The 27,903-nt window shown below is 45.0% G+C and overlaps 1 protein-coding gene across 5 annotated transcripts; it reads right to left on the minus strand.

Moving 5' to 3' along the window:
* Nucleotides 1-2,022: 2,022 nt before the first annotated feature.
* CPT2 (carnitine palmitoyltransferase 2) lies at nt 2,023-26,573 on the minus strand. Of its 5 annotated transcripts, none has more exons than XM_019449237.2 (5): nt 26,097-26,573; nt 21,615-21,702; nt 9,852-9,932; nt 3,634-4,938; nt 2,023-2,659 (listed from the first exon to the last, which is right to left on the minus strand). In XM_019449237.2, the coding sequence occupies exons 3-5, from the start codon at nt 9,865-9,867 to the stop codon at nt 2,328-2,330; spliced, it is 1,653 nt and encodes a 550-aa protein (XP_019304782.1). In that variant the 5' UTR covers nt 9,868-9,932; nt 21,615-21,702; nt 26,097-26,573; the 3' UTR covers nt 2,023-2,327. The 5 variants fall into 5 exon arrangements, with proteins under 5 accessions (XP_019304782.1, XP_019304780.1, XP_019304781.1 ...); XM_019449235.2 differs by lacking the exons at nt 21,615-21,702; nt 26,097-26,573 and adding exons at nt 8,263-8,369; nt 18,545-18,816; XM_019449236.2 differs by lacking the exons at nt 21,615-21,702; nt 26,097-26,573 and adding an exon at nt 18,545-18,816 and having other exon boundaries at nt 9,852-9,943.
* Nucleotides 26,574-27,903: the final 1,330 nt, after the last annotated feature.

The raw sequence follows: 27,903 nt of genomic DNA on the forward strand, positions 1-27,903 counted from the left end.
AGTTATGAACAGAGAAAGCCACCTGGACAAAACTTGCTGACTTCCCAAAGCCTACTCCTCACACAGGAAATTCCACATGGGAGCGGCTTTAGGGTCAGGAAGAGCAGGGATTAATTTAACAAAGTTCAGCATTCTCCTGAGTCTGGAGGTCAATTAGTTTCAGATGTTGAATGAAAGAATTCAAGCATGAACCCAAGACCAGAAGGAAGGGTCGGGTAAGTTGTAAATAGGAATGCCGAACACTGTACTACCCAAGGGTCCATTCACCCTGAACATATGCATGAAACAGGTATCTCAGCCCTGCAAGTTCCAATCAAAGCTTCGGTCTTAAGAGCTTATGCTGTGGGGAACTCGCTATGCAAGTGACTGGAACCAACTCGCTTTGATAAGGAATGGAACAGCAGAGACCTCACAGCAGCAAGAGAACACAGATTTAGCTTCAACTATATGCCAGATGCTTTACCTCTATCATTACATCCCCGTGCTATAGGAACTGTCCTCATTCTACGAAGAGAAACTCACACAGCAGACAGGCAGAATAACTCGCCTTTGGTCACATAGTGAGGACACGGTAGAACCAGGATACCAGGAGTTCAGGTGTTTGGGGGGCAAGGAGGGGGGGCGGTGTCACTATTTGTTTATGACAAATAGTACACGTCCAGGATCTTCTCCAGTTAGAAGTTCTTTGAGACGAGGCCCTCGTTCTCGGTTAGTCGGAGAAATGGAGTCGTCTGACTCACCCACCCTGCAAATGGCCCCACAGATAGCATAGGTTTTAAACTTGCTTTTGAACTTGCCTGTCATCCTGTCAACCGTTTGCTGTCCGTACAGGTGCACGAACCCACCGGCGTAGTTCCGCGGTCGAAAGCAAACAGTGGCCGCCACCACGCAGAGGAAGTGCCAGAACAGAGGGCGGGCAGGGCGGGGCCGCAACAAGTACTTCCGGGTTGGCACGGGCACGAAGAGGCTCTAGTTCAGGTTTTCTTGATAGTTCCCAGGTGAGAGCAACATCATGTTCACGTGCGCTGGCAGCCTTCAGATGGCCCTCTCTAATCAAACCACGGAATACAGGGGGCCTGGTACCTGTTGGGTCATCACTAAATGATTACTGAGTGAAGGGTGGAATCGACTAAGAAGGGGTGCAGGCATGTTTATGTGAACTGTAAGAAGAATTAAGTGAGATGATGCTTTGGAAGTGCTTGGTGACTGGCCAGTCCCGGAATTCAAATCCCAGCTGTCCACTGAGTCACTGGGGGATCCACTGGGAATGCAGCTGAAATTAAACACAAACAAAAACCCTTCTTTTTCAAAACACAAGATAGAACAGAACACCCTTCATATTACAGTGGTGTTATAACAATAGATTAACATAAAATTCTGTGTTCACTCAAAACCAGAGATTTCAAGTGCAAAATGTACTGAGTGATCATGTGTACATTAGGCCACAGATAGCACGTTAGATTCAACTGGTTAAAATAAATACACCACCAATTATAAATCTTGATTTGGCTGGAATAGTCAAATAGCACTCCCCAAATCCATTGGAATATCCTTCACTGCTGCAGGACTATCAGAATGAAGCATCAGCAGAACACTTGCTAGAAAAATGAAGAGGACTTTCAAAGAGAAGATGTCTTTAAATCTTCCGGTGGCGCCTGGGTGGCTCAGTCGGTTGAGCTTCCAACTTCGGCTCAGGTCACAATCTCACAGTTCATGGGTTCGAGCCCTGCATCAGGCTCTGTGCTGACAGAGTCTGGAACCTGCTTCAGATTCTGTGTCTCCCTCTCTCTCTGCCCCTTCCCTGCTCGCACTCTGTCTCTCAACAATAAAAAAATGTTTAAAAAAAAAAAAATCAAAGAGAAGATGTCCCCAGGAGAGAGAGACAAGTTCATAGGGAGGATGAAACAGTGCTTCCCACCTCACCTGAAGAGCCAGGAGCCATGGGAACTTACTGTTACCTGAACTTAATGTTCTTTGTGGGGATTAGGAAATTAGGTTAAACAACAACTCAAAGATACCATCTCCAAGCAACAATTAAATTTTATTTCTGCTTCAACAATAAATACACCTGAGAGTTATTTTTCCAAATCCCACCTTCTGATCAAATATCCTTAAAATTGAAATCTCACATTACCCTTAATTGTGATCTAGTCCCACTTGGAAATTATATGTTTAGCTTTAAAACCATGACCTTAAAGCTCAAGTCTTACAGCACTGGCTGCTTAGGCACCTCATGATTAGTTTCGTTCTTATACTAGCACCTACTGGCTATTAGGCTCCAATTTTCATGTCCAGGAAGTGATGGAAGTTTTTCACCCACTCAGAAGCTAAGTTTTGATGCATTTGCCTTCTATGGCATCAAATATGTCTTCTAAGGCCTTCTCTACACACTGGAGAAACTCCCGGGCATTGCGGCCTGGGTAGGAGGAGACGTTGCAGCCTATCCAGTTGTCATGAACAGCATACCCAATGCCAAAGCCATCAGGGACCACAGGGGCAAAGCCACCAATGTTCACTACTGGGCTGTTCAGAGTGCTCGTGGACAGGATGTTGTGGTTTATCTGCCCATATGCAGGGTCCAGGTATAGCTCAGGCAGAGCAATCCCCTTGGCTGCTGCCAGGTAACGCAGAGCAAATAAGTGTCGGTCAAAGCCCTGGCCTGTCAAAGACAAAATAGGAAACCAGAGTCTCAGAATCCCGGAATTAAGAGACCTTAGTAAAACCTCCCACCCATAGTAGGAGTCCCCTTCACGGCATCTTTGAGAGTGGAAGAAGGGTCTATCTGCCTCCACATGTGCACCTCCAACTCACTAACCTCTGCAGCAGGGCCTAAAATTAAAGTATGATTTTTAAAATTCTGAAACTGAGTTAGTTTAGTCAAACAGTCAAGAAAAGTGCATGAAGAGAGCTATGAATTCAAAAACCAAAATAAAACCCGAAGTCCAAGTCAAGTGTAAAAGACAAGATTGAGTCACTGGAATAAAGTATAAAGGGTATTTGACCAGAGTTCTAACCTCAGCTTTACTGCTAATTTGTTGTGCAATGCTGAGCCAGTGGCCTCAGTTTCCTACCCCTAAAATGGAGAAGGATGAGACCAAAATGTCTTGGGAGATCCCTTTTACTTCCAGGACTTTTGGCTGCATGAAAAGGACAGGACTATATGGTCCTCCAAATTCTTTCCGGGTCTCCAATTTTAGCACAAAGAGGCAAAGGAAGGAGGACACTTAGATTTGGGAAGACCTTCGGAGAAGGCCTATTGATAGGGAGCCAACACACAAGTGAGGTGAAGCAAGCGAGGCCGCAGACTCAGAAATCCTGAACTGTCAGAAGTTAGATGGCCAATAAATAATAATAAATAATAGAAAGACAATCAGCTGAAAGTGACCCTAAGTGAGGATGAAGTTAGATGCATTTCTCCATCCCTGCTTAGGAGGAAAAGAACATTCTGATCCCTAGTGCTAGTCTGGCTGTTTAGACTGCTAGGGTAGAAAATAATAATCATCTGGGAGTTGGCAGATGGATTAAACTGGGAAAGTGGTGGAAATCAGACTTGGAGTAGGAGAATATTACTGAGGCTTACCCCAGAGCTGAGGGCAACATGACCCAAGGGCATGCTCCCCAACCCCATCTCACCCATTGCTGCTTCTTTGGTCAGCTGGCTGTGGTACGTGGAGCACTCGGTCATCATCTGCTGAAGCTCTCCAGCACTGTGCTTGGAGGGCTCCCTGACAAAGGCCTGGGAACACCTCTTGGTGAAGATGGAGGCCGGGCGGATGGTCTCGGTGCGGCCGTGCTTGAATGCTGCAGTGCTACAGGACTCGTAGGTGGCCACCGTCTGCCCATACTGCCGCAAGAAGGCCATCTGGAAGGCCAGCTGAGCCACCGAGTCAGGGCTCAGCTTCTGCTTCTTCAAGAACTCTTTGCCTCCTCTCTGAAACTGGATGAGGTCGACGGTGAGGGTTTTCACGGTGGCATCGAACTTTTCCTTAGCGGTGCTGATGCCAGTCTTTAAGGCATCGTTCAGCTTGAAGTTAAGCTTCTGCACGGCGACAGAAGAGTCCGTGCGGGCTGGCTGGCTCTGTGGGGTGACAGCAGGGGCCTGAGTGCTGTCTTTGAACACTTCATTAAGAAACCTGAGCACCGCCACCCCATCACCCCAAGCATGCTCAAAGTGGATAGCAGCAGTGCCGTCCTTGGCTATAATGAGGTTAAAGGACTTATCAAACCAGCGGTTTGCACCGTCACCATGCAGCATGTTGTGAGACAAGTGGACGAGGTCCTTAATGGGGAAGTCATCTAGGCAGAGACAGAACACAGCAGAGTCCACTTTCCTCAGGGATTCCTCATTGCCACCACTCGCCAGCTTCTGCCTGAGCTCTGCCCAGACGTCTCGGTTCTCGGTGGTCAGATACGCCAGGGGAAACTCGGGGGCAGGACTACTGTCTGAGAGAATGTACTTCAGATGAGCCTGGATTTCAGAGGCACCCACAATGTTTCCGTCTTGATCTAGGACATCAAAAACATAGAAATGTCCTTTTCTTAGGACCAGGAGGTGCCTAGCCTTCTCATTAGTAAAGAGTTCATCCCGAATGGGTTTGGGTAAACGGGTTGAATTGAAAAGCCGAAAATACTGGGACATATCCAGGGGATAAGCATTGACCAAGTAGGCCCCATACCAGGACAGAGAAGAAGGCACAAAGCGTATGAGTCTCTTGAAGGTATCAGTGTCACTTTTCGCAGGGTTCAAGTGGAAAACCTCTGGCTCCAAAAGACCAGCCCGAAGTGTCTTCAGAAACCGGATGGCAGAAACAGTCATGTTGGTTGCCCTGGTGAGCTGGTCATTATACTCAGACTTTGGGTCAGGGATGAATGCCACAAATGGATTAAAATTCAAGACAATGGAGTCTCGAGCAGACAGGTACATATCAAACCAGGGGCCTAAAAAATAAAAGTAAAAAAGAACAACATAAAAAGTTAATGTAGTCCCTAAAAATAAAATTTGAGAGAGAAAAACAAGCATATGCAGAAAAAAATGACATCAGCCTCCAGAGGGTGAAATTCCCTAATTATTTTTTCGATCTGCAATAATTCACGACCTGTACACCATCTTTTGCATGTGGCTTCTATCACTTACTATGTTTCTGAGGTTCAGCTATGTTGTAGCGTGTATCAGTTCTTCGTTCTTTTTATTGCTGAGTAATGTTCCATTATACCACATTTTGTTTGTCCATTCGTTGGTTGACTGACCTTTGATTGCTTCCGCTTTTTGGTTATTACGAGCAATGCGGGTGTGTACAAGTTTTTGTGTGGATGGATATTCTCAATTCTCCTAGGGGCAACAGTTAGGAATGAAATTGTTAGGTCACGTAGTTAAGTCTGTGTTTAATCTTTTGAGGAACTGCCAGGTTGTCTTCCAAAGTGGCTGCACCATTTTCACCATGCACGAGGGTTCCAATTTCTCCATGTCCTGGGCAACATTAATTATTGTCTGTCGTTTTGACTACAGCCATTCTGGTGGGTATATCATTGTGGTTTTGATTTGCATTTCCCTAGGTTTATTGCTTGTTCTTTCTCATTCTATTTCCTTTCTTGACTCTCAAAGAAATACAGTAACATCTCACCTATATTCACGCTCAAACAGAACAGGTGTTAGTTCCCACCCATTTCCTTGGATTTCTCTTGTTTTATCTCCGTTCAGGGACAACATTCACACTTGGCTGTCAACCTAACGTGGGGGAAAGTATTCACCATCAGTCTGGGTACGCTGTACATTTGTGTACTCCCTCTTTTAAGAAATGCTCAAAAAGCAATTAGAAATAATAGTCAGTGTGTGTGGATCATCCAAACTAGCCTTCTACATTCCTGTGGATATTTCACCTGTAAAAATTCCAGAAGCAATATTTTATCAGAAAATGTGTCTACCATGGGCGCCTGGGTGGCTCAGTCGGTTAAGCGTCCATCTCTCGAAATTGGCTCAGGTCATGATCTCACGGTGAGTTCGAGCCCTATGTTGCACTCTGCATTGACAATAAGGAACCTTCTTGGGATTCTCTCTCTCTCAAAATAAATAAATAAATAAACATTAAAAAAGAAAGCCAACCTTAAGCCAGTGGCAGAGAAAGCCAAGAGATAACATGATTTACACAGCAGAACCCCCAGAATGCGTAGTATTTGGCAGACTTAAGTTTTCTTCTCTGGAGAAAGTAAAACTAGGGACAGAAGTCATAGGTGAGATCTCAAGCCTTCTTCCCTTACTCTACTCCTACAACAGTAGCAACCGGGGAACATACCATTTGGCAGTTTAATGGAAAAGCCTTTCTTGGGAGTCTAACCCAGAGACATTAGTACAAGGGCACCCCAAGGAAATGGTTTAGCCGGGTCACATTACAGTGAAGTTCTGATGGACCAGCCCCACCCTCATCCACAGAGATTTTCAATATCTCACTCAAATCTAAGACAACAGAGAAGGATTATGAAGGATCTGAAGAAAGAAAATCGGGCAAAACAAATAGAGAAAAAAGCAACTTGGAGACAGACTACGAAGGAAGATGAGAAAAAAACTTCCCCAATAAATTATTAAGCATAGAGAAAACGAAACAAAATAAAGTAGAAGACCATTATTAACTTAAGAGGAAAAAAGTTCACACAGGAACAGGAAAAACAATCTCAGTATGCTCCACGACTCAGTTGACAATAGGGTATATGTGGTCCTTAGTATAAACACTACGTATCGAACAAACCAAAATGACAAACAACCACACTGCAATAATCAGGGAATGGGACGTGTGCATGTACACTCATATGTGTGGTGGGGACATGAGCGACTGCTCGGTTCTGGTCTTCCACAGTGAGACGTCAGCAGATAATGCCTACAACCGAAAAAGTTAAGAAGCAGTGATAACGGGCATGTGATGTGCAGAATGGCGGTAGACAGCAGAAGAATGAGCAGCTGGAAGTAAGAAGCGGGAAACTAGGGGAGGGTCAGGAAATTGCCATTTTTCCAAACAAGACTGGTAGAACCATTTGATTCTGTAAACTATGTGCATGTATAACCTTATGAAAATATAAACTAAATTAAAAGAAGTTCCGTGAGAACAGAGGCAGAAAAAACAAACTCCGAAAGGAGAGGGAGGAGTACTGAAAGGTTTCCTGGAAAAATCATCCCACCTGGATGTTTTTTGTCTTTTCTCTTTAAAATTGAGATATAAATGACATAACACACTGTGTTACTTTCAGGTGTACAACCCAACGATTCGGTATTTGTATATGTCGCACAACGATCCCCACAGTAAGTCTAATTAACACCCATCACCACACACTGTTATAAAAGCTTCTTGTCTTGTGATGACACTTCTCAAGATCTGCACTCTTATCACTTTTCAAATATACAATAGTATTAACTATAGTCACGACGCTGTACATTATATCCCATGACGTATTTCTTTTATAACTGGAAGTCTGCACCTTTTGACCCCCTTTGACCATTTTGCCTGTCCCCCCGCCACCACCCCCCGCCATCAATGGCAACCACATACTTGGGTCTTAAAGAAAGAATTCGACAGGTTTAAAAATGGTAGTGGGAACAACATGGATAAAGACACAGAAGAATGAAAGACTAAATAAACAGTGAGTTGTTGAGTTTTGTTGAGGCACGAGACTGTCATGGAGAAGAGTAAGGGATGAGGCTGGAGAGGGCAGTTAGGCCAGAGTGTGAAGGGTCTAGGATGATATATGCAGGACACAGGACTTAATCCTGCATCCTTTTCAAACAGAACCAATGATCAGGCTCTGTCTCGGTCCTACCTACAGAGCAGGCAAGACATTGCTCCTCAGCACTAACTCCAGGTGAGATCTTAGTGAAGGAGGAATTCACTCGGCCTTCATGTTTACCTCAGAAAGAGAGGATGAGGGGCGCTTGGGTGGCTCAGTTGGTTGAGCGTCTGACTTCGGCTCAGGTCATGATCTCACGGTCTGTGGGTTCAAGCCCCGCGTCGGGCTCTGTGCGGACAGCTCAGAGCCTGGAGCCTGCTTCCGATCCCTCTCTCTCTGCCCCTCCCCCACTCTCGCTTTGTCTCACTCTGTCTCTCAAAAATAAATAAATGTAAAAAAAAGAAAAAAAAGAAAAAGAAAGAGAAGATGAGACATTACTCTGGTGGGCTGGTCTCCCCAAAAATATTCTGAGACCAAAACAGGACAGAAGATGCCTTACTTTCCACTGTGGAGGGCTCGGGGAATAGCGTGCCCACAGCCCAGCCCACCTACCTGAAATGTAGCTCGTATGTTTATTCTGCTTGTCCTGAGCAACTAGCTGCTCATGCAGTTCTTTTCCAATCCCATTTTCAAAGCTCTTGCAAAGCTGTTCTGTCTTCCTGAAATGTTCAAGAAAAGATAGAATCAAACCATGGCAGGAAATACATGATTTCCAGACTCATGGCCAAGAACTCTTACACAGAGCTGTGGGGCCCCTGTAGCATATCCCTAGAACCTGGGACTGAAATCAGGAAGTCCCTCTGAGCAAGAACAGCCACCAATCCCTAACAGATAAATTTAGGATATCTTCTTAAAATAACTGATCGGGAAGATCAATCGACATCTCACACAACAATCTGTAATCTAGGAGGCAGCTTGGTATGGAGAAAAGGACATAAGCTTTGGAGTCAAGAAGAGCTGAGTTTTAATTCGAGCTTTGTCACTGTCAAACTATGGGACCCTGGATATGTGACTTGATCTAAGTCTTGGTCTCTTAATGTGTAAAACAGAATATACCACCTTACAAAATTAAAAAAAGTATTTTTAAAGCTAAGGATTCAGGATAGTTTTAAACCTAATACTTAGTAACTGGTAGCTATTAAATCATTACTATGTCAAGAGAAGCTTCAAGTGAATAATATGGAATATTTAAAAGCAGAGGACTAGATTATGAACAATTCATCTACATTTTCCATCACTGTTCAGTGAAGGACTCTGATTCTAATGCCAGTGCCAGTTATCTGCACAAAACCTTCCATTATGGAAAAGTGGGATAGAAGAACTTAATGCAACCCACTTTTGACAATATCCAATATTATTTTCCAACTCCATGCTGAACTAGTTTCCTAGGACTGCCATCACAAAATGCCACAAATTGGATGGCTTAAAACAATAGAAATGTATTCTCTTATAGTTCTTTGAAGTACAAAGTCAAGGTGTTGACAGGGTCGTATTCTCTTTCTGTTCCATGCCTTTCTCTTCGTTTCTGGTGTTACCAGCTATTCTTGGCATTGGTGCATTCCAACCTGCCTTCATCATCACATGGCTGTCTCTGTGTCTCTTCTCCTCTTCTTATAAGGATGCCAGTCATACGAAATTAAGGACCCACCCTACTCCAGTATGAACTCAACTAATTACACCTGCAACAGTCCTATTCCCAAATAAAGTCACATACTAAGGTTCCCAGAAGGGAATGAACTGGGGTGGGGGGAAGGCAGCATCCTATCCAGCTCAGTACACATGCTCAACAAGCAAACTGCTGGTCTGCCATGTGCTCTCCTCAACGAACTCCCTACCAACAGCACATGCCCTCTGCCAATGACCATTACCAGCTAGCCTCCAGGTCCACCTGACAAGATACAGTATAAATTTGGCATTCTGGCTTATAAACCATTGCCTGTTGAGTCTGGTTAGACACAATGTCACTTCAGGGCTTGCTCAGCCCCTCCTGAGTGAAGATCTATTTCCTAAACTTGAAAATGTAAGGACGAGGTCCCAGATTTCTGGAGACCCAACTGGATCACAGACACTTCATGAAACTACTACTTGCCAGCCTCTCTTGAACCACCCAACCATGGTCATTCAGGGTTCTCTGCATTTACCTGAACTGGCCATCATCCAAGAGAGGCTTCTGTGCACGGAGGTATCTCTTAATGGTGTCTTCAAGTTTAGGAATAGGCAGCCTGGAAAGAAACTAAGTATAAGTGTGACAATATGTGGAAGGGGTCAATTAGCTTCATAACCCAAACTAATAACTAATTACCAGATAATTAATTTCCTTCCAAAAACAAAAACCAATAATGGGAATCCACAAACAAATCAGAATAGAAGGATTTACTAATGTAAGTATCAATAGTAACTTTTTTTAAGGTAAAATAAGAACTTTCTAATGTCTTAATGGTGAATTTCATAGGCGAAATAAATATTCAAATAACAGATTCAAAATGGGGAAGTGGAAGCCGCGTGAAGCATTCCTGTTTCCTAGTCACAATTACAATACCTGTGTTAACCCTGTATTGGTACTGATTTTAATCCTACTCTTAATTGGAACAACTGCACTTTTCTTCCCCAAGATGAAAACAGAAAGTTCTATTTTTTAACTTTCCTTGTGCATTTTATGAGAGAAAATCATACAGAAATGAAGCACAGTCCTGTCCGAGGGCCAGCCAAATATGGGATTGACCGTCAAGCTATGCCCAGCGACCAAGAGTCCTTTGAGGAGAACCAGATTTTCCTGTGTGTGTACTTACTCATCATTCTCTACCAGCACAATCCCAATGATGGCTATGGTGATAAAGTTACTGGTCCACAGTGGAATGAAAACACATGGGCAGCAGAGTGAGGTGTACTTTCTTTCATGTCAGTAATTTTATTAAATGATATATCCTACAATACCAAAACTTAATCATGGTTTGCGAAGTTACCTCTGTCAGCTCAAAATCAGCACTAATATATTCAAAGTATCTAAATATAGCAGCCATTTTGGAAAACTGTGAAGTTATCCATAAAACACAGTTTAAAAGCCTACTATATGTAAGACATACTGTGATTCTTCAGTTTATTTTTCAATGCATGTTTATCAAAAACATGATGTCAAAATTAATCTGAATTATTTACAGCCAGTATGGACTTAGCTGCACTGAGTAACCACTCATAACACTTTAACGCCATCAATTATTGTCCTTATATTCGTGGACCTACACAGAAAATCTCAAATACTACCTCAGCTACCTCATAATTATCTACTCATAGTTATCTACCTAATTTTCTCGACTTTGTTTTAATACAATAGGGACATTAACAAAAGTTCTTTTTAATTTTTTTTAAATGTTTATTTATTTTTGAGAGACAGAGAGAGACAGAGCACGAGCAGGGGAGGGGCAGAGAGAGGGGGAGACACAGAATCCAAAGCAGGCTCTAGGCTACAAGCTGTCAGCACAGAGCCCAACGTGGGGCTCGAGCCCACAGACTGCGAGATCATGACCTGAGCTGAAGTCAGCACTTAACCAACTGAGCCACCCAGGCGCCCCCAAAAGTTCTTTTAAACAAAATTCTAAATTAGAGGCAACAGCAGTTTTAGAAAAATAGTCCTTATTAGGGGCGCCTGGGTGGCTCAGTCAGTTGAGCATTCTACTTCGGCTCGGGTCATGATCTCATGGTTCATGAGTTCGAGCCCCGCATCAGGCTCCACGCTATCACGCGGATTCTTTCTCTCTCCCTCTGCCCCTCCCTCGCACGCACACTTTCTCTAAATAAACAAACTTAAAAAAAAAAAAAATCTGGCTATTCTAAAACACCATTTGCTTTCAGATTTCTCTCCAAAGAAAGCCACCCCTCAACTTCTAGGAAGGACCAGCACCCTCCTTACCCCCATCGCCTGCATTAAACAAGTCTCTTTCCTCTCAAAGCCAAGTATACCACCTTCTCCCCATCCTCAGCTGTTTGCTACTCTAAAGGGGGGTGGGTTAGTAAACCAGCTCCCGGGTGGGAAGGGGTGAAGCCCTGATTTTTAGTATTTACCAATTTCTGTAACTCTCCCACCAGGCAAATTTCAAGCTACCAACACAATGCCACTGAATGTGGAGCTGGGAAGAACTGCAGAGTTGGCTCTCGTGGTTACAGTGATGCAGAGAGAGGGAAGCTCGCCACTCATCAGGATCCTTCCTTGAAACTTCTGACCTCCACCAGCACATGGGCTGCCAGAGAACAGGCACTGATTACTCCTTCCCTTCCTCCCCCAGCCCTGATTCTTCTCCATCACATTTAGTGGGTTATGTACTGTGTCCTCTCCCCCATAAGACTGCAAACTGTGAGATCCTTAAGGACATCAAAAATGGAGTTAGAAATTCTCTCCTCCCGCCCTGCTAGTGTTTTTTCCATCACCTTCTTCTGAGTCTCTTTTCCCTATGTCCTCTTTCTCTAAAAGTGCATGTTTTCTCAAGACTCGGTCCTCTGCCCTCCCCTGTCTACTCTTCATTAAGCCTTTCTGCTCTGATACTTTCATGTCTGACACACAGGCTCCTCCAAGCAGGTACTGAGATGCAAAATGGAACGTATGCAAGGGAGCATGACCCTGCCGACTGCAGATTTATTCTGTCTAGGGACAGTGTGGTATGCTGGAAAAGCATAAGCATTGAAGCCAGACAAACCTTAGTTATAAACAAGTCACTTTTCAGAAGATAGACCAGTGGTTACCAGGGATGGGAGGGGGGCAGGGAGTGACTGCTAATGAGTATGGGTGTTTTTTGCGGGGGACAGAAGGGAATGAAAATGAACTGAACAGTGGTGATGGTCGCACAACTCTTGTGATACACAAAAAATCTCTGTGTACACTTTTAAAAAGTGAACAATATCTCAACAAGGCTGTTAAAATTTTTTTAAAACAAGTCCCTTTTCACCTCTGGTGATCAGTTTTGTAACTTCAGGAGTCACATTGATTCTTCCCCTTACAAGCCAGCATAGCTTCAGTGGCTAATCTGGTTTCATCATTCACAGCTATGTGACTTTGGGCACACCACTCCTGCTATACCTGATTTTCCTCATCTATAAAATGGGGATAATATTAGTACATGCCTCCTAGGGGCACCTGCGTGGCTCAGTTAAGCATCTGACTTCGGCTCAGGTCATGATCTCACGGTGAGTTTGAGCCCTACATCGGGCTCTGTGCTGTCACTGTAGAGCCTGCTTCGGACCCTCTGTCCCCCTCACTCTCTGCCCCTCCCCCACTCATGCACACTCTTGTGTCCATGCGCATGCCCGCTCTCTCAAAAATAAACATTAAAAATTTTTTTTGATATTAATATGTACCTCCTAGGGTTCTGTGCAGATTAAATGAGGCAATGCATGTCACTGACTTAGAATAGTGCCTGGCACCTAGTAAGCACTCAATTAAATACGAGGTTTTTTTTTTAAATCTACTCGGTCCTTAAGTCCTATAGATCCAAATTCTGCCATTAGACTGTTCACATCCCTAGGGAACTAGCTCATCACCTCTTCCTCAGTGCCCAGCACAACGTTTCACCATTTCTATTGTTTTGCCTGCCTTCCATGTATTCTCTCTTCTTCTGGTAACAGCACCCCTCCTACTCGAGTCCCTCTGGTTCAGGTGGAGCTGACTCCAACCCAAATCCATGGAGTGGGCTTACAGCTTACTGGTTCAGACCCAATGAGACTCAGGGTGAACCTATAAAACTTAATTACAGGATTTTTTTTGCACAGTTAGGAGGGGCAAATCTCTACTAGCTGAGGTCACAAAAAGGTTGGGGTCTCTTAAGTGGTGGCTGCCACTTTGTCACCATAAGGAGAGAGCCTGGTTAAGAATGGAATCACACAAATGAATAGCTTCGAGTGGAAAGGCAAAAGAGTCTTGATGACATCATTTGAGCCCTTAATCCAACCTGGATTTTGCAGGTCTGTGAGTCCCTATACTTGTTTGCTTAGGCCAGTTTAGTTCGGTAACTTGCTACCACAAAGGCCAGTAAGTGTTCACTTATAGGCAACATTGACTGTCTTATCTTTAGAAATCAAGTCACAAGGTCACCCCCAGACTCTTGGCAGCTCCTTAAAGAATACCAAAAGGGGTTTCATTTGCACACCTGTAGTTTCTTGTGCTGCCTGTGATGTAATTCATCAGGTGCCTTGAAAGAGGTAGAGTTAGGGACTTGAGAGATGCCTGGCAGTTCCATCTTAACCACGTGGGTTCTCCTTCCCCACCCGCAATCTAGAGAATCACCATCCAGCATTATCTGTTATAAAAGTAAACACCAAGCAGATATATCTCACTAATTATCCCTTGTGTAAGTGACTCTGTGTAAGTGACCTGCTATCATTACCCAGCTTCCAAGCAGCAGGCACTTCACTCTTCTTCCTGCCAAGAACACAGCTAAAAAACCCTTTGTAATTTTTACACAATCTAGTTATCACTGGAATAAAGCCGATCTATTTTAAGGACATGCCCCTGGGGCCTACCCAGAACCTTACTGTTTCTACCTGTTATCCTCCATACCTTGGACATTCTGGCCTCACCTCCCTCCCTGTCTGAATTCTAGAGAACCTGCCCATTCCGTCTTGAACATGAACTATCATCTAAAATGATTAGGGATTAAAAGACAAAATAATATTGACATTTATTGTGAATCAACTATACAACTTAAATGGTGACCGATATTATTTTTTTTAAAGACACAATGGGTCTCTCCCAATCCCTACCCCAATGCATGTGCGCGCGCGCGCGCACACACACACACACACACACATACACACACACACACACACACCCCTAGCCCAATTCTAATAACTTAGGGCCCAAATGGTGATTCTTTACTTTGGGCTGGGCTCTCCATAAACTTCTCAACATTTCTGAACATGTCATGCATTTTCAGGCTTCTGTTCCTGGGCACTGGCTCTATCCTTCCCTCACTTCTCTCACTTGGTGATCGTCAAATTCTGCAAACATCACCTCCTCTGTGAAGCTTCCCTTACTCGCCCAGGCACCATCACTCCTACCTCCAGACTGACGCAAGAGCTGTCACCAAGCACATCCTATACATGCAACACATGTGTGCCTAATGCAGCTATAGTACTTATGATTATCTACTAAGTACTTACCAGATTTGTATTAAAGGCACTATATGAGGGTATTTAATTCTAACAATCCCAAGAGAAAGGTAACATTATCATCCCAAGTTTAAGGTTAGATGACTTTTGCTTATACCCGTGCAGTTAGTATGAAGTTGAGCTGGATTAAGAATAACATATGGGATGCCTGGGTGGCTCAGTCAGTTAAACATCTGACTTCTGCACCGGTCACGATCTCACGGTTCACAGGTTCGAGCCCCACCTCAGGCTCTCTGCTGTCAGCCCAGAGCCCACTTCGGACCCTCTGTCCCCTTCTCTCTCTCTGCCCTCCCCCTATTTTCATGCTCTCTTTCTCTCTCTCAAAAGAAAGAAATAAACTTAAAAAAATATTTGAAAACAATAATGAGATCTAACTCCTGCCTCATGATCTTGTGAAAAACTGACAGGACTAGAGCCATTTTAAAATGGAGTTGAAGCAGCCATTGTAGAGAAACTGCCTTACTTGCTTTTGTTTGAACTGGCCAAAACCTTCTGGACAAAATGGTAATTGTTTTTAAACAATTGTTTGAGAAGTCAACAGGAGAACAAACATCATGATCACAAGACTGATGGCTATGGACATTCCAGAAAAAAAAGAAAAGTCAGCAGTTAATATATACCCTGGAGTAGTTTGGCTTGTAAGCATGTATAGGAAACCTTTGTTCCCTCTTTTAATTCAACTCATATAACTGCCCCCTATCTCTTCCTCATATAAACCTGTTGCTTTCACCCTACAAGTGGGAATCTTATTTGGGTATGTACTTGAATCTGTGCTCCCCACACTGCAATTCTTTATTCCCAAATAAATGCTCATCTGCCTCTCACTGCAGCTCTTTATTTTCAGGTTGACAATCTTAACCACGGTGAAATGTTGCTTCCCATTTATCACATTATATCTTAACTATCTGTCAAATCTCCCCCCCCCCCCCGCCCCCTCCCCATATGTACACTCCTCACCATGACTGATTGGTCTCCAAATCCATACCAATGAATGTGTCTCAATAATGTGAATGAGTTGGTCAGGTTGATCCACCCTTTGTCCCCTCAGGGCTTGCAGTTTTATATTCTGAGGCTAACTGTTCAGTGTATATAAATAGAGCCCTTAAAAAATAACACCTAATTGAACTATACATCTAAAAATGGTTAAAAAGCTAAATTTTATGCAATGTATACTGACCACACTAAAGAAGAGCCAAGAAAAAAAAACCATAACACCTAAAAAACAAACAAATGACGGTGCAAGGGTTCTTAGAGGAAAGTGAGTCCAAGGCCACTGGGTCATGAGGCGGCAGTGATATGACAGGAAGAGGGAGGGAATGGGATCCAATTGGACCACCACAAAGGGACTAGTCCTTCCCCAGGCCAATGACTTAAAATAGTTCCCTATTTTGGGCATCTTACCTCACTCTATCCTCACATTAGCTCTATGAAGTATGTGTTCCATTCCTATCTTGCAGGGAAGAACCGTGGCTCAAAGAAATTAGCGGAACTGCCTGAAGTTACAAAAGCATCAGATCTAGCGTGAGGCCAAGTTCTACTAGACTTCAAAGCCAGGGCTCTTCACCAAGTGGGACATCAAAATGAGTGTCACAGATAATACATTTTGCCAGCCTAGAATCTCAGAGATAAAAGGAATCTCATCTTATCTAACCACAAGTTTACAACTGAGGTAACAGAGGCCTGGGTGTCCTTGCTGAAAGTTATGCATTGATGTTGATGACTCCACAGCTCATTTACAGCTCAATTCCGACAGGTTTTTCTGCTGTAGGTTGGAGGAAATGATCTGGAGTATTACTCTCAGCTTTCTAATTCTAATGGAGAAAATCCCTCTGATCTTAAGCCAGGCTGGAGCCCAGGCCTGCCTGAAAGTCAGATGCAACTGGGCTTGGCAAGTGAAGGGAGCTTCTGTCATTCTTCACCTTTCCCCCACATACGGGCTCAGCTTACACAGGATTCGCCTACAGGCACAAAGGCCACTTTTTCTTTCTCTCTCTCCCTTCCTCCTGCCAAACTTAAGCACTGGGGTTGGGGCTAGATAATCTCATTTTAGTCTGCTTTAGATGTCTGCACAGTTATTTCACCTCAAATGATATTCCTGAGAGGGCGGGGGTGGGCAGCAGGGATAACAACGGGTTAAACAGCTGCTGGATGTGGAGAAAAATAGCAACCTAGTAGTTGGGAATGATACCTGTGATACAATCTATGTTCTGTTCATGGGATGGGGAAGCCTGGCCTCCAGCTCCTGGACTGGGAGATCCCCGATGGCAGTTTGGTGAGAGAGGAAGCGAGAACGGTCTTTGAGACAAATTTGGGACTTGGCACCAGGAACTAACCGCTGAGCGAGTAGAGAAGTTAAAGTCTGGTTTCAGATGGTAAAAGAACTTCAGGAAGTCTCTAACATTGAAAAAGGAGCCCTGGCAGCTGAGATTAAGGCTGGGAGTTGAAAGGCTGGGGAAACCCAAAGTTTTTTTTTATATTAAAGAAAATACCAGGTGAGGGGCGCTTGAGTGGCTCAGTCGGTTTAGTATCTGACTCTTGGTTTTGGTTCAGGTCATGATCTCATAGTTCCTGAGATGAAGCCTTGCATAGGGTTCTGTGCCGACAGCAAGGAACCTGCTTGGGATTCTCTCTCTCTCCCTCTCTCTGCCCCTCCCTCATGCATTCTAATAAATAAATAAATAAATAAATAAATAAATAAATAAATAAATAAAATAAATAAGAAAAAAGAAAATACTGAGTAAAAAAAAAATACTGGGTGAGAGAAAGGGAGAGGAAGATTTATTGGGTTTTCATAGGGAAGTGGACTCGGTGAAGCATGTTAGAAGATGGAGAGGGTAGTTAAGGTGAGGAGGAATACAGAAGAATAGAAGAATTGGGGTAGGTTCTGGATCTAAGCTGAGTAAGACTTTGAGAGGAGCACTGAGGGTGGTGTCTAGAATTCTACGAGGGGGCTGGAGTTGAAGAGGGTGATGTGGGTTAGAAAGGATATTTTAGGGGGAGAAACCTAGGGGCAGCTGAGGAAGGTCTGGAAGGGGTGAAGGGCTTCCAGGTGAAGCCTGGACTAAGAGTGCTGATGCTGGGGGAGGGTAAGGTGAACACTCCAGGAGTGTGCTGGGTATCGGATAAGCTGCTGTAAGAGCAGAGTACTGGAGGCACAGGGAGTGGGGCTGAGCAACAGGCTTGAGGGCAGAATGCTGGGAAAAGTTGAGGGAGGGTAACTATTATGTATCAGGAACTGGCCTGTCCATATTCTGGGCAGGAACGCGGGGCAGTCATGAAAGTACTTCAGGGGACACCCTAGCTGGAGGGGGTAAGGGTGGTGTTGGAGATATGAAGGTTGGGCATTTTTCAGGAAGAAATATGAGGGACTCTTCGGTATCAGGATGGAATCTGGGTTACTGGAGAGAGAATTCGAGAAGGGTTCAAGATGGAGAATCCGAGCGAGCAATGGGAGGTGGGGCGGGGGGGGGGGGGGTTCTGGTAGAGAATTTGAACGTACTGAGGTTCCTCTACCAGGAGACTCTCAAAGTGACAGGATTTCCAGATTGCGTGTCACGACAGCGTCCCAGGGAGGGGGTTCGGGTGGAAGCGGGTCCAGTAGAAGAGTCGTGAGTGACTGACGGGAGTGAAGGTTGGGGCCGGTCCTGGAGGGCAGCGGGGACCGGGAAGCCGGGCTCACCTGGGCAGGCTGTCCTGGTAGTGCATGGTGGGCACGATGCTGCGCTGCAGGTACTCGCCGGACCCCGAGCCCGCGCTAAGGGGCCGACACAGGGGCCCCGGGCCAACTGCAGGGCCCCGGGGCCAGGCGCGCAGCAGCAGGCGGGCCACCATCGTCCCGGACGGCGAGAAGGCAGGGGATGGGGATTCGAGGGGACAGAGACAAGGCCGCCACCCCGAGGTCCCCGGGTCACCGGATCAGCGCCGCCGGTCCGGCCAGCGTCGGTCCGCCGAGCTACTTCCGGCCTTCCAGCTCCGCCCACGAAAGGGCCAGCCGCCGTCCCCGCCCACGAACGGCCCCGCCCGCCAGCGGGCCCCGCCCGTGGGCGCACCATTGGCTTCAGGGTTCCGGCCCGCTGCTGGGCTGGTGGCGCCGCTGCCTCTTTGCTCAACGGTCTCCCTGCTGTTCTCCCTGCTGTTCTCCCTGCTGCTCCGGAGGCGGCAGGAAACGGAACTCCGATGCCACTCCCTTCTGTTTTGGAGCAATACAGAAACTGGAGCGGAAGGAAAAGAAAAGCCGAAGAAAGCGCTGAGAATCTGATAAGCCATGCTCTGTCGACTACAGGAGGCTGCCTCTTCTCACAAATCACCTCCAGCTTTCCTTCCAACCCTGACTCTAAGATGATACAACTGGAACAGAGACCTGTTGTCCCTCACAAAACAAATAACTCCAACCACAGTCTAATCCCTGCTCTCAGCTGCAGTTGAAGGATTAAGTAGGCTCTGCTCCCATTTCACAAGAAAGGAAGGTATCAAAAGACATAAAACCGTGTTGGCTGGCTTGAGGGACAGAATTCCATTCTGGGAACTTGTCCTTTTCTTAGCTCCAACTGTCAGTCACGGCCCTGTGTGTTTGAAGTAGCCAGGTACATTTGGTCTGCCCCATAGTTGTCTATAAACAGTGGCAGTGGCCGGAGCACATCAGAAAGAGCACTAGACTGGGAGTCAAAAGACCTGAGTTTTTGTCTCAGCCCTGTCTTTAATCTGGTTAGGTACCCCATACCCCTGGTTGAACAGGAAGATCACTGACCAGCTCTAACACTCATTCATTCGGTGGTGACTACAAATCCTTAAGAACTGAACATGAAACTCAAAGATACTGAATATCTAATCCTCCTTCCCTGAAAGGAGAACAGACAGAGCTGACCCAAACCTAAAACATCACTGCCATTTGCCTACAGTGTATAGAGCCAGAGAGAGAATATAAATTCTTTTCTAAATTAGAACATTCCATCAAATCCAGACAGTTTTGAAAGCCTTGAAACCTGAAGCAAACATTAGGAGCTGTGTAGAGCTAAGGAGATCAGAGAACCCAGAAGAAACAGCAGACCCAGTAGAAGGACAGTGGCTTACTTCTAGTGACAGAGGGGGGCTGGTGAGCCTGGGTGGCTCAGCCAGTTAAGTGTCTGACTCTGGATTTTGGCTCAGGTCATGGTCTCACAGTTCATGGGATTGAGCCCCACGTCTGGCTCTGCGCTGAGAGTGCGGCACCTGTTTGAGAGAATCCCTCTCTCTCTCTGCCCCTCCCCTGCTTGGGTGTGTGTGCGTGCACTCTCTCAAAATAAACATTTTAGAGACAGAGAGCTAAGGAATAGTGCTCATTCAATATAACAGCTGAAAGAGGGGCTCAAAAGCCTTCTGTGGGTGCATGGCTGATCGGAACAAATCTAACCCCTCACACCAATAGCCAAGGCCTTCTAATTCTGGTCCCCACCTGCTTCTCCAATCCCCATAGTAGGGTCAAAGGCAGGCTGCCCCAAGATGGAGCACTCTGGCATGAAGATTATTTTGAGCTGAAGGCATTTGAGACCCTGCAGACTCAAGAGTAACTTTTACCTCTCCTTTAACTACATAAAAGAATCTAAATTGGCGGGGGGCAGGGAGGGTCCCAGAACAAGGGTTATTAGCAGAGATAAATTTTATCTGAGTGACCCATCTGTAAGGGCAAATGTCGAATTTAGCCAACATCTGTTCTTCTTCTTATCGTCCTGTGAAGTGTATTTCTTTCCTCTGAAGCCCCAGACTCCTAGGCCCCTTCTCCTTAGTTCAGGATGATGTACATACCTCATTTCGCCTGACTGCCTTTGGAATATCCATGTCTGCGTGGATTCCCCATATGTACACTACTGAATCTGATTTACTCCTGTTATTGTCTCATATCAATTTGATTCTTAGTCCAGCTAGAAGGACCTTGAAGGGGAGAAGAATTTTTGCTTCTTAACCCCATCGCGTCACCCCAAGGACCCTATGCCATAGTAACACTGAATGACTCAGCATTCCCAGAACTTGTTCTTACTCCATGGCCTTTTGTTTAACTGTGCCTCCTTCTAGAATATTCTTTCATGCATCTCTGCCTAGTACACCTCAACATCCTTCAAACGCCACTTCAAAATGCACAACCTCTCTGAAGTCCTTCTCAAGCCTCATCCTTCCTCCTCCCACAAGAACACATCCCTCCCTCTATGGCCCCACAGCACTTTTCATCCTCCTTTACTGTCATCGATGTGAAACCTGATTCATTTAATTAATAGTTCATCTCTCACAGTAAACTTTTTGAGGTCCTCCAAGGCAGGGATCTTGTTTTTGTTTATGTACCCACGTGCTGAATGCAGGCATATCATGGAGATATGCTTTTCTTCAGGATGGCCTTGGTGCCTGTATCACATCAAGGGTACCCCTGAGCTGGAAGACTGGAAACACCAACTTGTGCTGTGTAGGAGTCAAGAAAGTTCCTCTACTTAGAGAAAAATCCTGAAGAATAAATTGTTTGCATTGAAGTAATCCCAGAGTTCTGCTTTGCTTCAAATTAATATGAAAAGGCAGAACTTGGCCAGGTTAAAGTAATATTCTTTTTTTTTTTAAGTAATATTCTTACTCAAAATCAAAATTCTTAAGGACAATGAATTTTAAATAAGCATCAGAAGATTTCACATTTCAATGGAAAAGAGATCTAGGTGTTGAAAGAAATGACAGGAACTAGCAACTCGAGTTGGCCTGGCGGTCCCAAGTTCTTCAGTTCTGCTGGCTCTTACCTGGACCAAATGTTGCCTGAAATAAGGAAAGTCACAGGCCAGCCCTCAAAAATTCACTCAGCGGGATTTGTCATCACGAGCTCCAAACCTTTAAAGAGAAACAGTATGTGAGAAAGTATTTAAGTACAAAAAATTGAAACCCAAGTATAAAAAATACACTCCCTGCTCCGCTGTGATGGCTAATGTTATGCACCAACTTGACTGGGCTAAGGGATGCTCAGGTAGCTTGTAAAACATTACTTCTGGTGTGTCTGTGAAGGGGTTTCTGGAAGAGATTAGCATTTGAATCAGCAGACTGAGTAAAGAAGATTGCCCTCGCCAGGGCAGGTGGGCGTCATCCAATCCAATGACAGTCTGGACAGAACAAAAAGGCAGAGGGAGGGTATGTTTGTTATCCGCTTGAACTGGATTTCCATCTTCTTCTGCCCAAGAACATCGGTACCCCTGGTTCTCAGGCCTTCAGGTTTGGACTGGAGCTACATCATCAGCTTTCCTGGGCTTCCAGCCTCCATAATCTTGTGGGCCAATACCTCATAATAAATCTCTTTCTGTATATCTATAAATATTCTTTTGCTTCTGTTTGTCTAGAGAACCCTGAATAATACACTCATGAAAACAAAAAAAAAAAAACTTTTTAAACTCATATGAGGGAGCACCTGGGTGGCTCAGTCGGCTAAGCATCCAACTCTTGGTTTCAGCTCAGGTCATGATCTCATGAACAGTTGGTGAGTTGGAGCCCTGCATTGGGCTCTGTGCAGACAGTGTGGAACCTACTTCCGATTCTCTCTCTCCTCTCTCTGCCCCTCCCCCGCTCTCTCCTCTCTCTCTCAAAATAAATAAATAAACTTAAAAAACAAGCAAAAAGGGACTTCTGGGTGGCTCAGTTAAAGGTCTGACTTTGGCTCAGGCCATGATCTCATGGTTTGTGAATTCGAGCCCCACACTGGGCTCTCTGCTCTCTTCCCCTGCCCCCAATAAATAAATATTTAAAAACAAACAAACAAACTCATATGTGAGTACACTAGATATTTGATTAAACCAGTGAGTGAGGAATCGTGGTATGTGGAAAAAAAAACCTGTTCCTTTTAACTTATAACTAACCTGACATTCACTTTTTGAAGCATTGCCCAGAACTACTGGAGGAAAAAACAGAGGGCCAGAGCGTAAAGACCTTGCAGAGTCTTAAGGTAGTAGAAGGTGCACCTTTTGCAGGGTCCAGAGGACCAAGTTCATGCATCTGAGACATGGGTTCTGGTCATCTGAGCTGTCAGGCCTCCGGGTCCTTGGCTACAAGCATACAATGGAGAATGTGGCTACGAAGGGGCCAGAGTTGGGCTGGGGCGAGGTGGAGCGTTCACCCACAGCTGAGAGTACCTCCTGAGGAAGCCCTGCCCGTCTCTGGACCCTGTGGCAATAGATTCCTGACTTCTGCTTCACTCCTGTGTGTACTCAGCTCTTCCAAAGTGAGGAAGATTAAGCTCGACTTCAGCATCCTCCAGCTGTGGCCATTTTCACTCATGGACTTCCCTGGTAGGAGCAGGCCTCTCCACCCATAGCCCCAAGTCAGCACTGGTCAGAAAGAGGGAAGGTGCGTCTCAAGGCACAAAAATAATGGCTTTGTCCTATCTCCTCGATATGATGGGATTATTATAAAAGACCATTTTCCAATGGAAATCTTTGTCCTCACTGAGTCCTCAGGCCTTGTTCTCTTGTGCCCCTTTGACAATTTCAACGGACAAGAACTTTAGTGGGAGTGTGTGTGTGTGCTCTGGGTTAGTAAAAACTTCACAGAATTCAACCACACAGAAACCTCAGTCAGATTTTTTTTTAAGATTATACGAGAAAAGAACAAACTGACAAAGAGCTGATGTCAAGAATTTAGCATTTTAAAAATCACACACAGGGGCGCCTGGGTGGCTCAGTCAGTTAAGTGTCCGACTTTGGCTCAGGTCATTATCTCATGGTTTGTGAGTTGGAGCCCCACATCGGGCTCTGTACTGACAGCTCAGAGCCTGGATCCTGCTTCGGATTCTGGGTTTCCCAATTTCTCTCCCCCTCCCCTGCTCACCCTCTGTCTCTCTCTCAAAAAAATAAATGTTAAAAATGTTTTTAAAATAAAAATCACACACAATTTCCAGCTCTACAGTGAGACCAGTGCTTTCTAAAGGTGACCCAGGGGAAATGCAAAGATGCCCGTCCAAGATAATGAGTATCTCTAGCCAGGCCAATAAAATGATGGCATTTGGAACAATTTAGATTTGAAATGAAAGAGCTGGCCAATATTCACATTCTAATTATTCATAGTTAACAGTTAACAATGTTATCTGAGAAAGGGTAAAGGGACAGACCCCTGGGTGCAGAGAGCTGTTGGGTCTATCTCAGGTGAATGACTGACAGGTGGAGAGAGATAGGATATAGACAGATAGTAATGACACATTGAAAGTAAATGGTGGAGGCATAAGGTAGACAGATCTTCAGGTGAGTCATAGATACATTAGTCTCTGAGAAACACTGGTCTCTTCCATTGGACCAGTATCACTACCTCATTCTAACCAGGAACGTTTGTCAATGACATTTGTACATCTGTCACTTTGTCATTTACAAAGCACAGTTCAACTAGTAAAAGGAAAAGAAACCAAAAAGTATTGACTGCACCCTATGCCATGCACTGTATCTATATGTGGTTCCCAACAAGTGTTCCCAGAACTCTAAGAGTTTGACCAGTGAAATCCATCCAGGATGGGCTCCCAAATGAGATTTATTTAATGTTTTTGTTTTTGAGAGAGAGAGAGAGGAGGAGGAGGAGGAGGAGGAGGAGGAGGAGGAGGAGGAGGAGGAACGGGGGAGGGGCAGAGAGAGAGGGAGAGAGAGAATCACAAGCAGGCTCCGTGCTGTCAGCACAGAGCCCTATGTGGGGCTCGATCCCATGAACCATGAGATCATGACTTGAGCTGAAATCAAGAGTCAAACACTTAACCAACAGAGCCACCCAAGTGCCCCAAATGAGATTTATTTAAAGACAGCTGACTGAGCCAGAGCAAGCTTGTGACTGTGAAGAAAGTCACGTGATAACATGTACCTTCCTGAAGGGTCACCATATTGTCTGACACGTTCTTTTTGGCCCAGAAATCCCAAGGTTCTTTGGTTCAATTTCAGAGTGCTTCTCTAAGTTAATTTGTTACCATATTTTTGAGGACCTGCCAGATGGGGTGCAGCCAAGGCCTCTCTAATGCACCTAACGTCAGATTATCAGAATTCTCATCTACTTCACATAGCTTCTTTAATCAGTTGAACATGCAAGAGGAGCAATTTTGAACCGTGATCTACAGGTCACCCATGTTGTACTTTACAGGCTCCTTGATAATAGTGTAATATGAGATAATAATAAAGCCTGACTTTATGTATACAACTTTAAAATAATGCAACTCACTGGAATTAAAAAAAAAAATCTTAATCAGGGGGCACCTGGGTGGCTCAGTTGGTTGAGCCTCTGACTCTTGATTTCCGCTCAGGTCATGATCCCAGAACAGTGGGATTGAGCCCTGAGTTGGGCTCCACACTGAGTGCGGAGACTGCTTGGGATTCTTTCTATCTCTCTCCCCGTCCCTCTCCCTGACTCTCTCTCTCTCTCTCTCTCAAAAAAAACCCACAATAAATTAATTTAATTTAATTTAAAAAACTTAGGACACAATTTCAAAGCAGGGGTATATTGTGACTGGTGTTTACATTCCTGCCACACGGTGGCGCCACATTAGCCAGTAAACGGAAATCCTCGCTGGGTCCTATCAGTATTGTCTGAACCAGGCTGTGGTTTACAGAATTTATTCCAGTAATTGTGGTGGCTTTTATTTCTTTTTTGTGCCTTCAAATCTCTTTAAATATCTTATAACAGTGTCATCCAGACATTCCATAAGCAGTAGTGCTACTGAATTGATTACAATAAAGGGGATTAGCTGTGTAACACCCAGCGATATCCTCTGCTGTTCATTAGCAGAGACCACACCATAAAATATTAGAGATAATACTGAGATATTGTAAAGCAAAAGTATTCTCCAGAGGGCTGTTGACTGATGTTTTCCTAGAATGCATTTCCCTAAGAAGCATTCTTCAGGGAAAATGAGCAGTGAGTGATGGGGGCACTTGGGATCCCTGTCCTGAATAGAAAGGGTTTGTTTATCTCACATTCTCGGCCATACGCTGGGAGATCTCTAGTAACCAGACTATGACCTAGCTGCTGGTTCATTTAGCAGTTAGGCCCATGGACCATGGAGTGAGACAACCTGGGTTCAAATCCTATTCCCACCACTTCCCAGCAGTGTGATTTTGGGCAACTCATGAACTCTCTGCATCTTACCAGAAAAATGCGCGCCTGGCAGTGCCTGGTTCACAGGGCTGCTGTGTGAGAGCTAAATGGCAGCGATCAAGTAGGGGCTTATCACAGTCCCCGGAACAGAGTAAGTGCTCGTTCAATGTTAGCCTCACTTCTCCTCCTCAGCAATGCCACGGGGCTGTGCCAGATCCCCGGGAGATGGAGACTTCCCATCACAGAGAGAATTCTTTCCTCTTCATCTCTATTCATATCTGACACGAAACTAACCATGTCTTCTCGGAAAATCAGCGTGTTATTCTGTTCCTTGCCAATCTTATTTTGAAATCCATGAGAAAACTTGAATTTTCCTGAAATCGTAGGAAAGTCTCTTATAGCCCCATGAATCAAGGCTGGCAAGACATTGGCAGAGTCTTCAGGGACCTGTCCCTCTCCTTTGCCATGTCTGTGTCTCCTCTGGGCTTCTCTGACCACCTCCTCACATCCCTGGACACAGCACCCCATGAGCCAGGCCCAGAGTTCTCCCCACCCCTCCATCAAACCTCAGGGAGCTGCACTCCATTAGAGACTTCTCTGGAGGCTCTCTTGCCGTCTCCAGGGAACAGGATATTTTAAGGATGAGTAAAAGGGTGAGAAAGGAAATAAGGTTACAGGGACATTTCTCCCTCTCCTCAGAGCAGCATTTAAGTGGAAAGATTTAACGGAGCCAGTTTGAGGGCTGGGGGGTGGAGGTTGCTTCTGACTGGGAGACTGACCCGGGACCCACTAACGCAGCAGTTCAGGCCCAGAAGAGGGAGGGCAGGAGGGACTTCTTGGAGGTCTGTCTCTGCCCGCCTTCAAAACCTTTCTGTTTTTTCCCCATAGACCTAAAAGGTTTTGGCTACCAAATTGCGTTTTTATTTTTACTTATTTTTTAGAGAGAGAGTGAGTGCAGGAGCGGGGGAGAGGGGCAGAGGGAAAGAGACTCTTAAGCAGGCTCCATGCTTAACACAGATTCCAATGCAGGGCTTGATCCCACAAACCATGAGATTATGACCTGAGCCGAAATCAAGAGTCAGATGCTCAACCGATTAAGCCATCCAGACACCCCTCAAACTGCATTTTTAAAAGAGTTTATTAATTTACTTTTCTCTCTCTCTCTCTCTCTCTCTCTCTCTCTCTCTCTCTCTCTCTCTCGCACACACACACACACACATACACGCACACACCCCTGGGTATATAAACAAAAGAGGAGCCTCAGGGAGGATTGTCGGGGTGATAGAACAGCAATACGAGCCTCTCAGTGGTCTAGGATTCAGAGGTCCTGGCTTTGATGAAGCTCTAGAAAGAGCCCTGGAGACCTGGACAGTTGCCCTTAACTTAGTCACTAATTTGCTGTGTGACCTTGGGCAAGTCACTTTTTGTAGCCTTATTCTGGAAAGTGAGGGGGGTCTGACAGCACGATCTCTCCAGTACCTGAGAGACACCCAGTCTTTGTCTCTTCCATAGCTCCTTGCACGGCACCCAGCATGAAGTAGATACATGGTATATTAGGTGTTCAATGAATGAATAATAAAAACAGCAGCAGTGGCTGGACATCTCCCATATGTCAAGTACCGAGCCAGGGACCTATGTGGACATTATGTATAATTCTGACAACACTTCGAGGTAGAGGTTTCTTTTCTTTTCTTTTTTTTAATTAATTTTTTCATGTTTATTTATTTTTAAGAGAGAGAGACAGAGCACGAGTGGGGGAGGGGCAGAGAGCGAGGAAGACACAGAATCCGAAGCAGGCTCCAAGCTGTCAGCACAGCGCCTGATGAGGAGCTCTAACTCGTGAACCGTGAGATCATGACCTGAGGCGAAGCTGGACTGATCCACCCAGGCGCGCTGGTAGGGATTTCTTTCTTTTTTTTTTTTCAATATATGAAGTTTATTGTCAAATTGGTTTCCATACAACACCCAGTGCTCATCCCAAAAGGT

The sequence above is a fragment of the Panthera pardus genome, unplaced genomic scaffold (genome assembly GCF_024362965.1).
Source record: "Panthera pardus isolate Hobbes unplaced genomic scaffold, ASM2436296v1 HiC_scaffold_11, whole genome shotgun sequence".
Lineage (NCBI taxonomy): Eukaryota > Metazoa > Chordata > Mammalia > Carnivora > Felidae > Panthera > Panthera pardus.

Bases quoted from the DNA above. Each gene is read 5' to 3' on its own strand.
- CPT2 (XM_019449233.2), bottom strand. From the start codon at position 18,917: ATGGTGCGCCCACGGGCGGGGCCCGCTGGCGGGCGGGGCCGTTCGTGG. The intron at 4,939-18,544 runs GTGAGCCCGGCT...TTTATTTTTTAG, and splicing joins TACCAGGACAGCCTGCCCAG to GCCCCTGGTTTGATATGTAC. The intron at 2,660-3,633 runs GTGAGATGGGGT...TGTCTTTGACAG, and splicing joins GACCAAAGAAGCAGCAATGG to GCCAGGGCTTTGACCGACAC.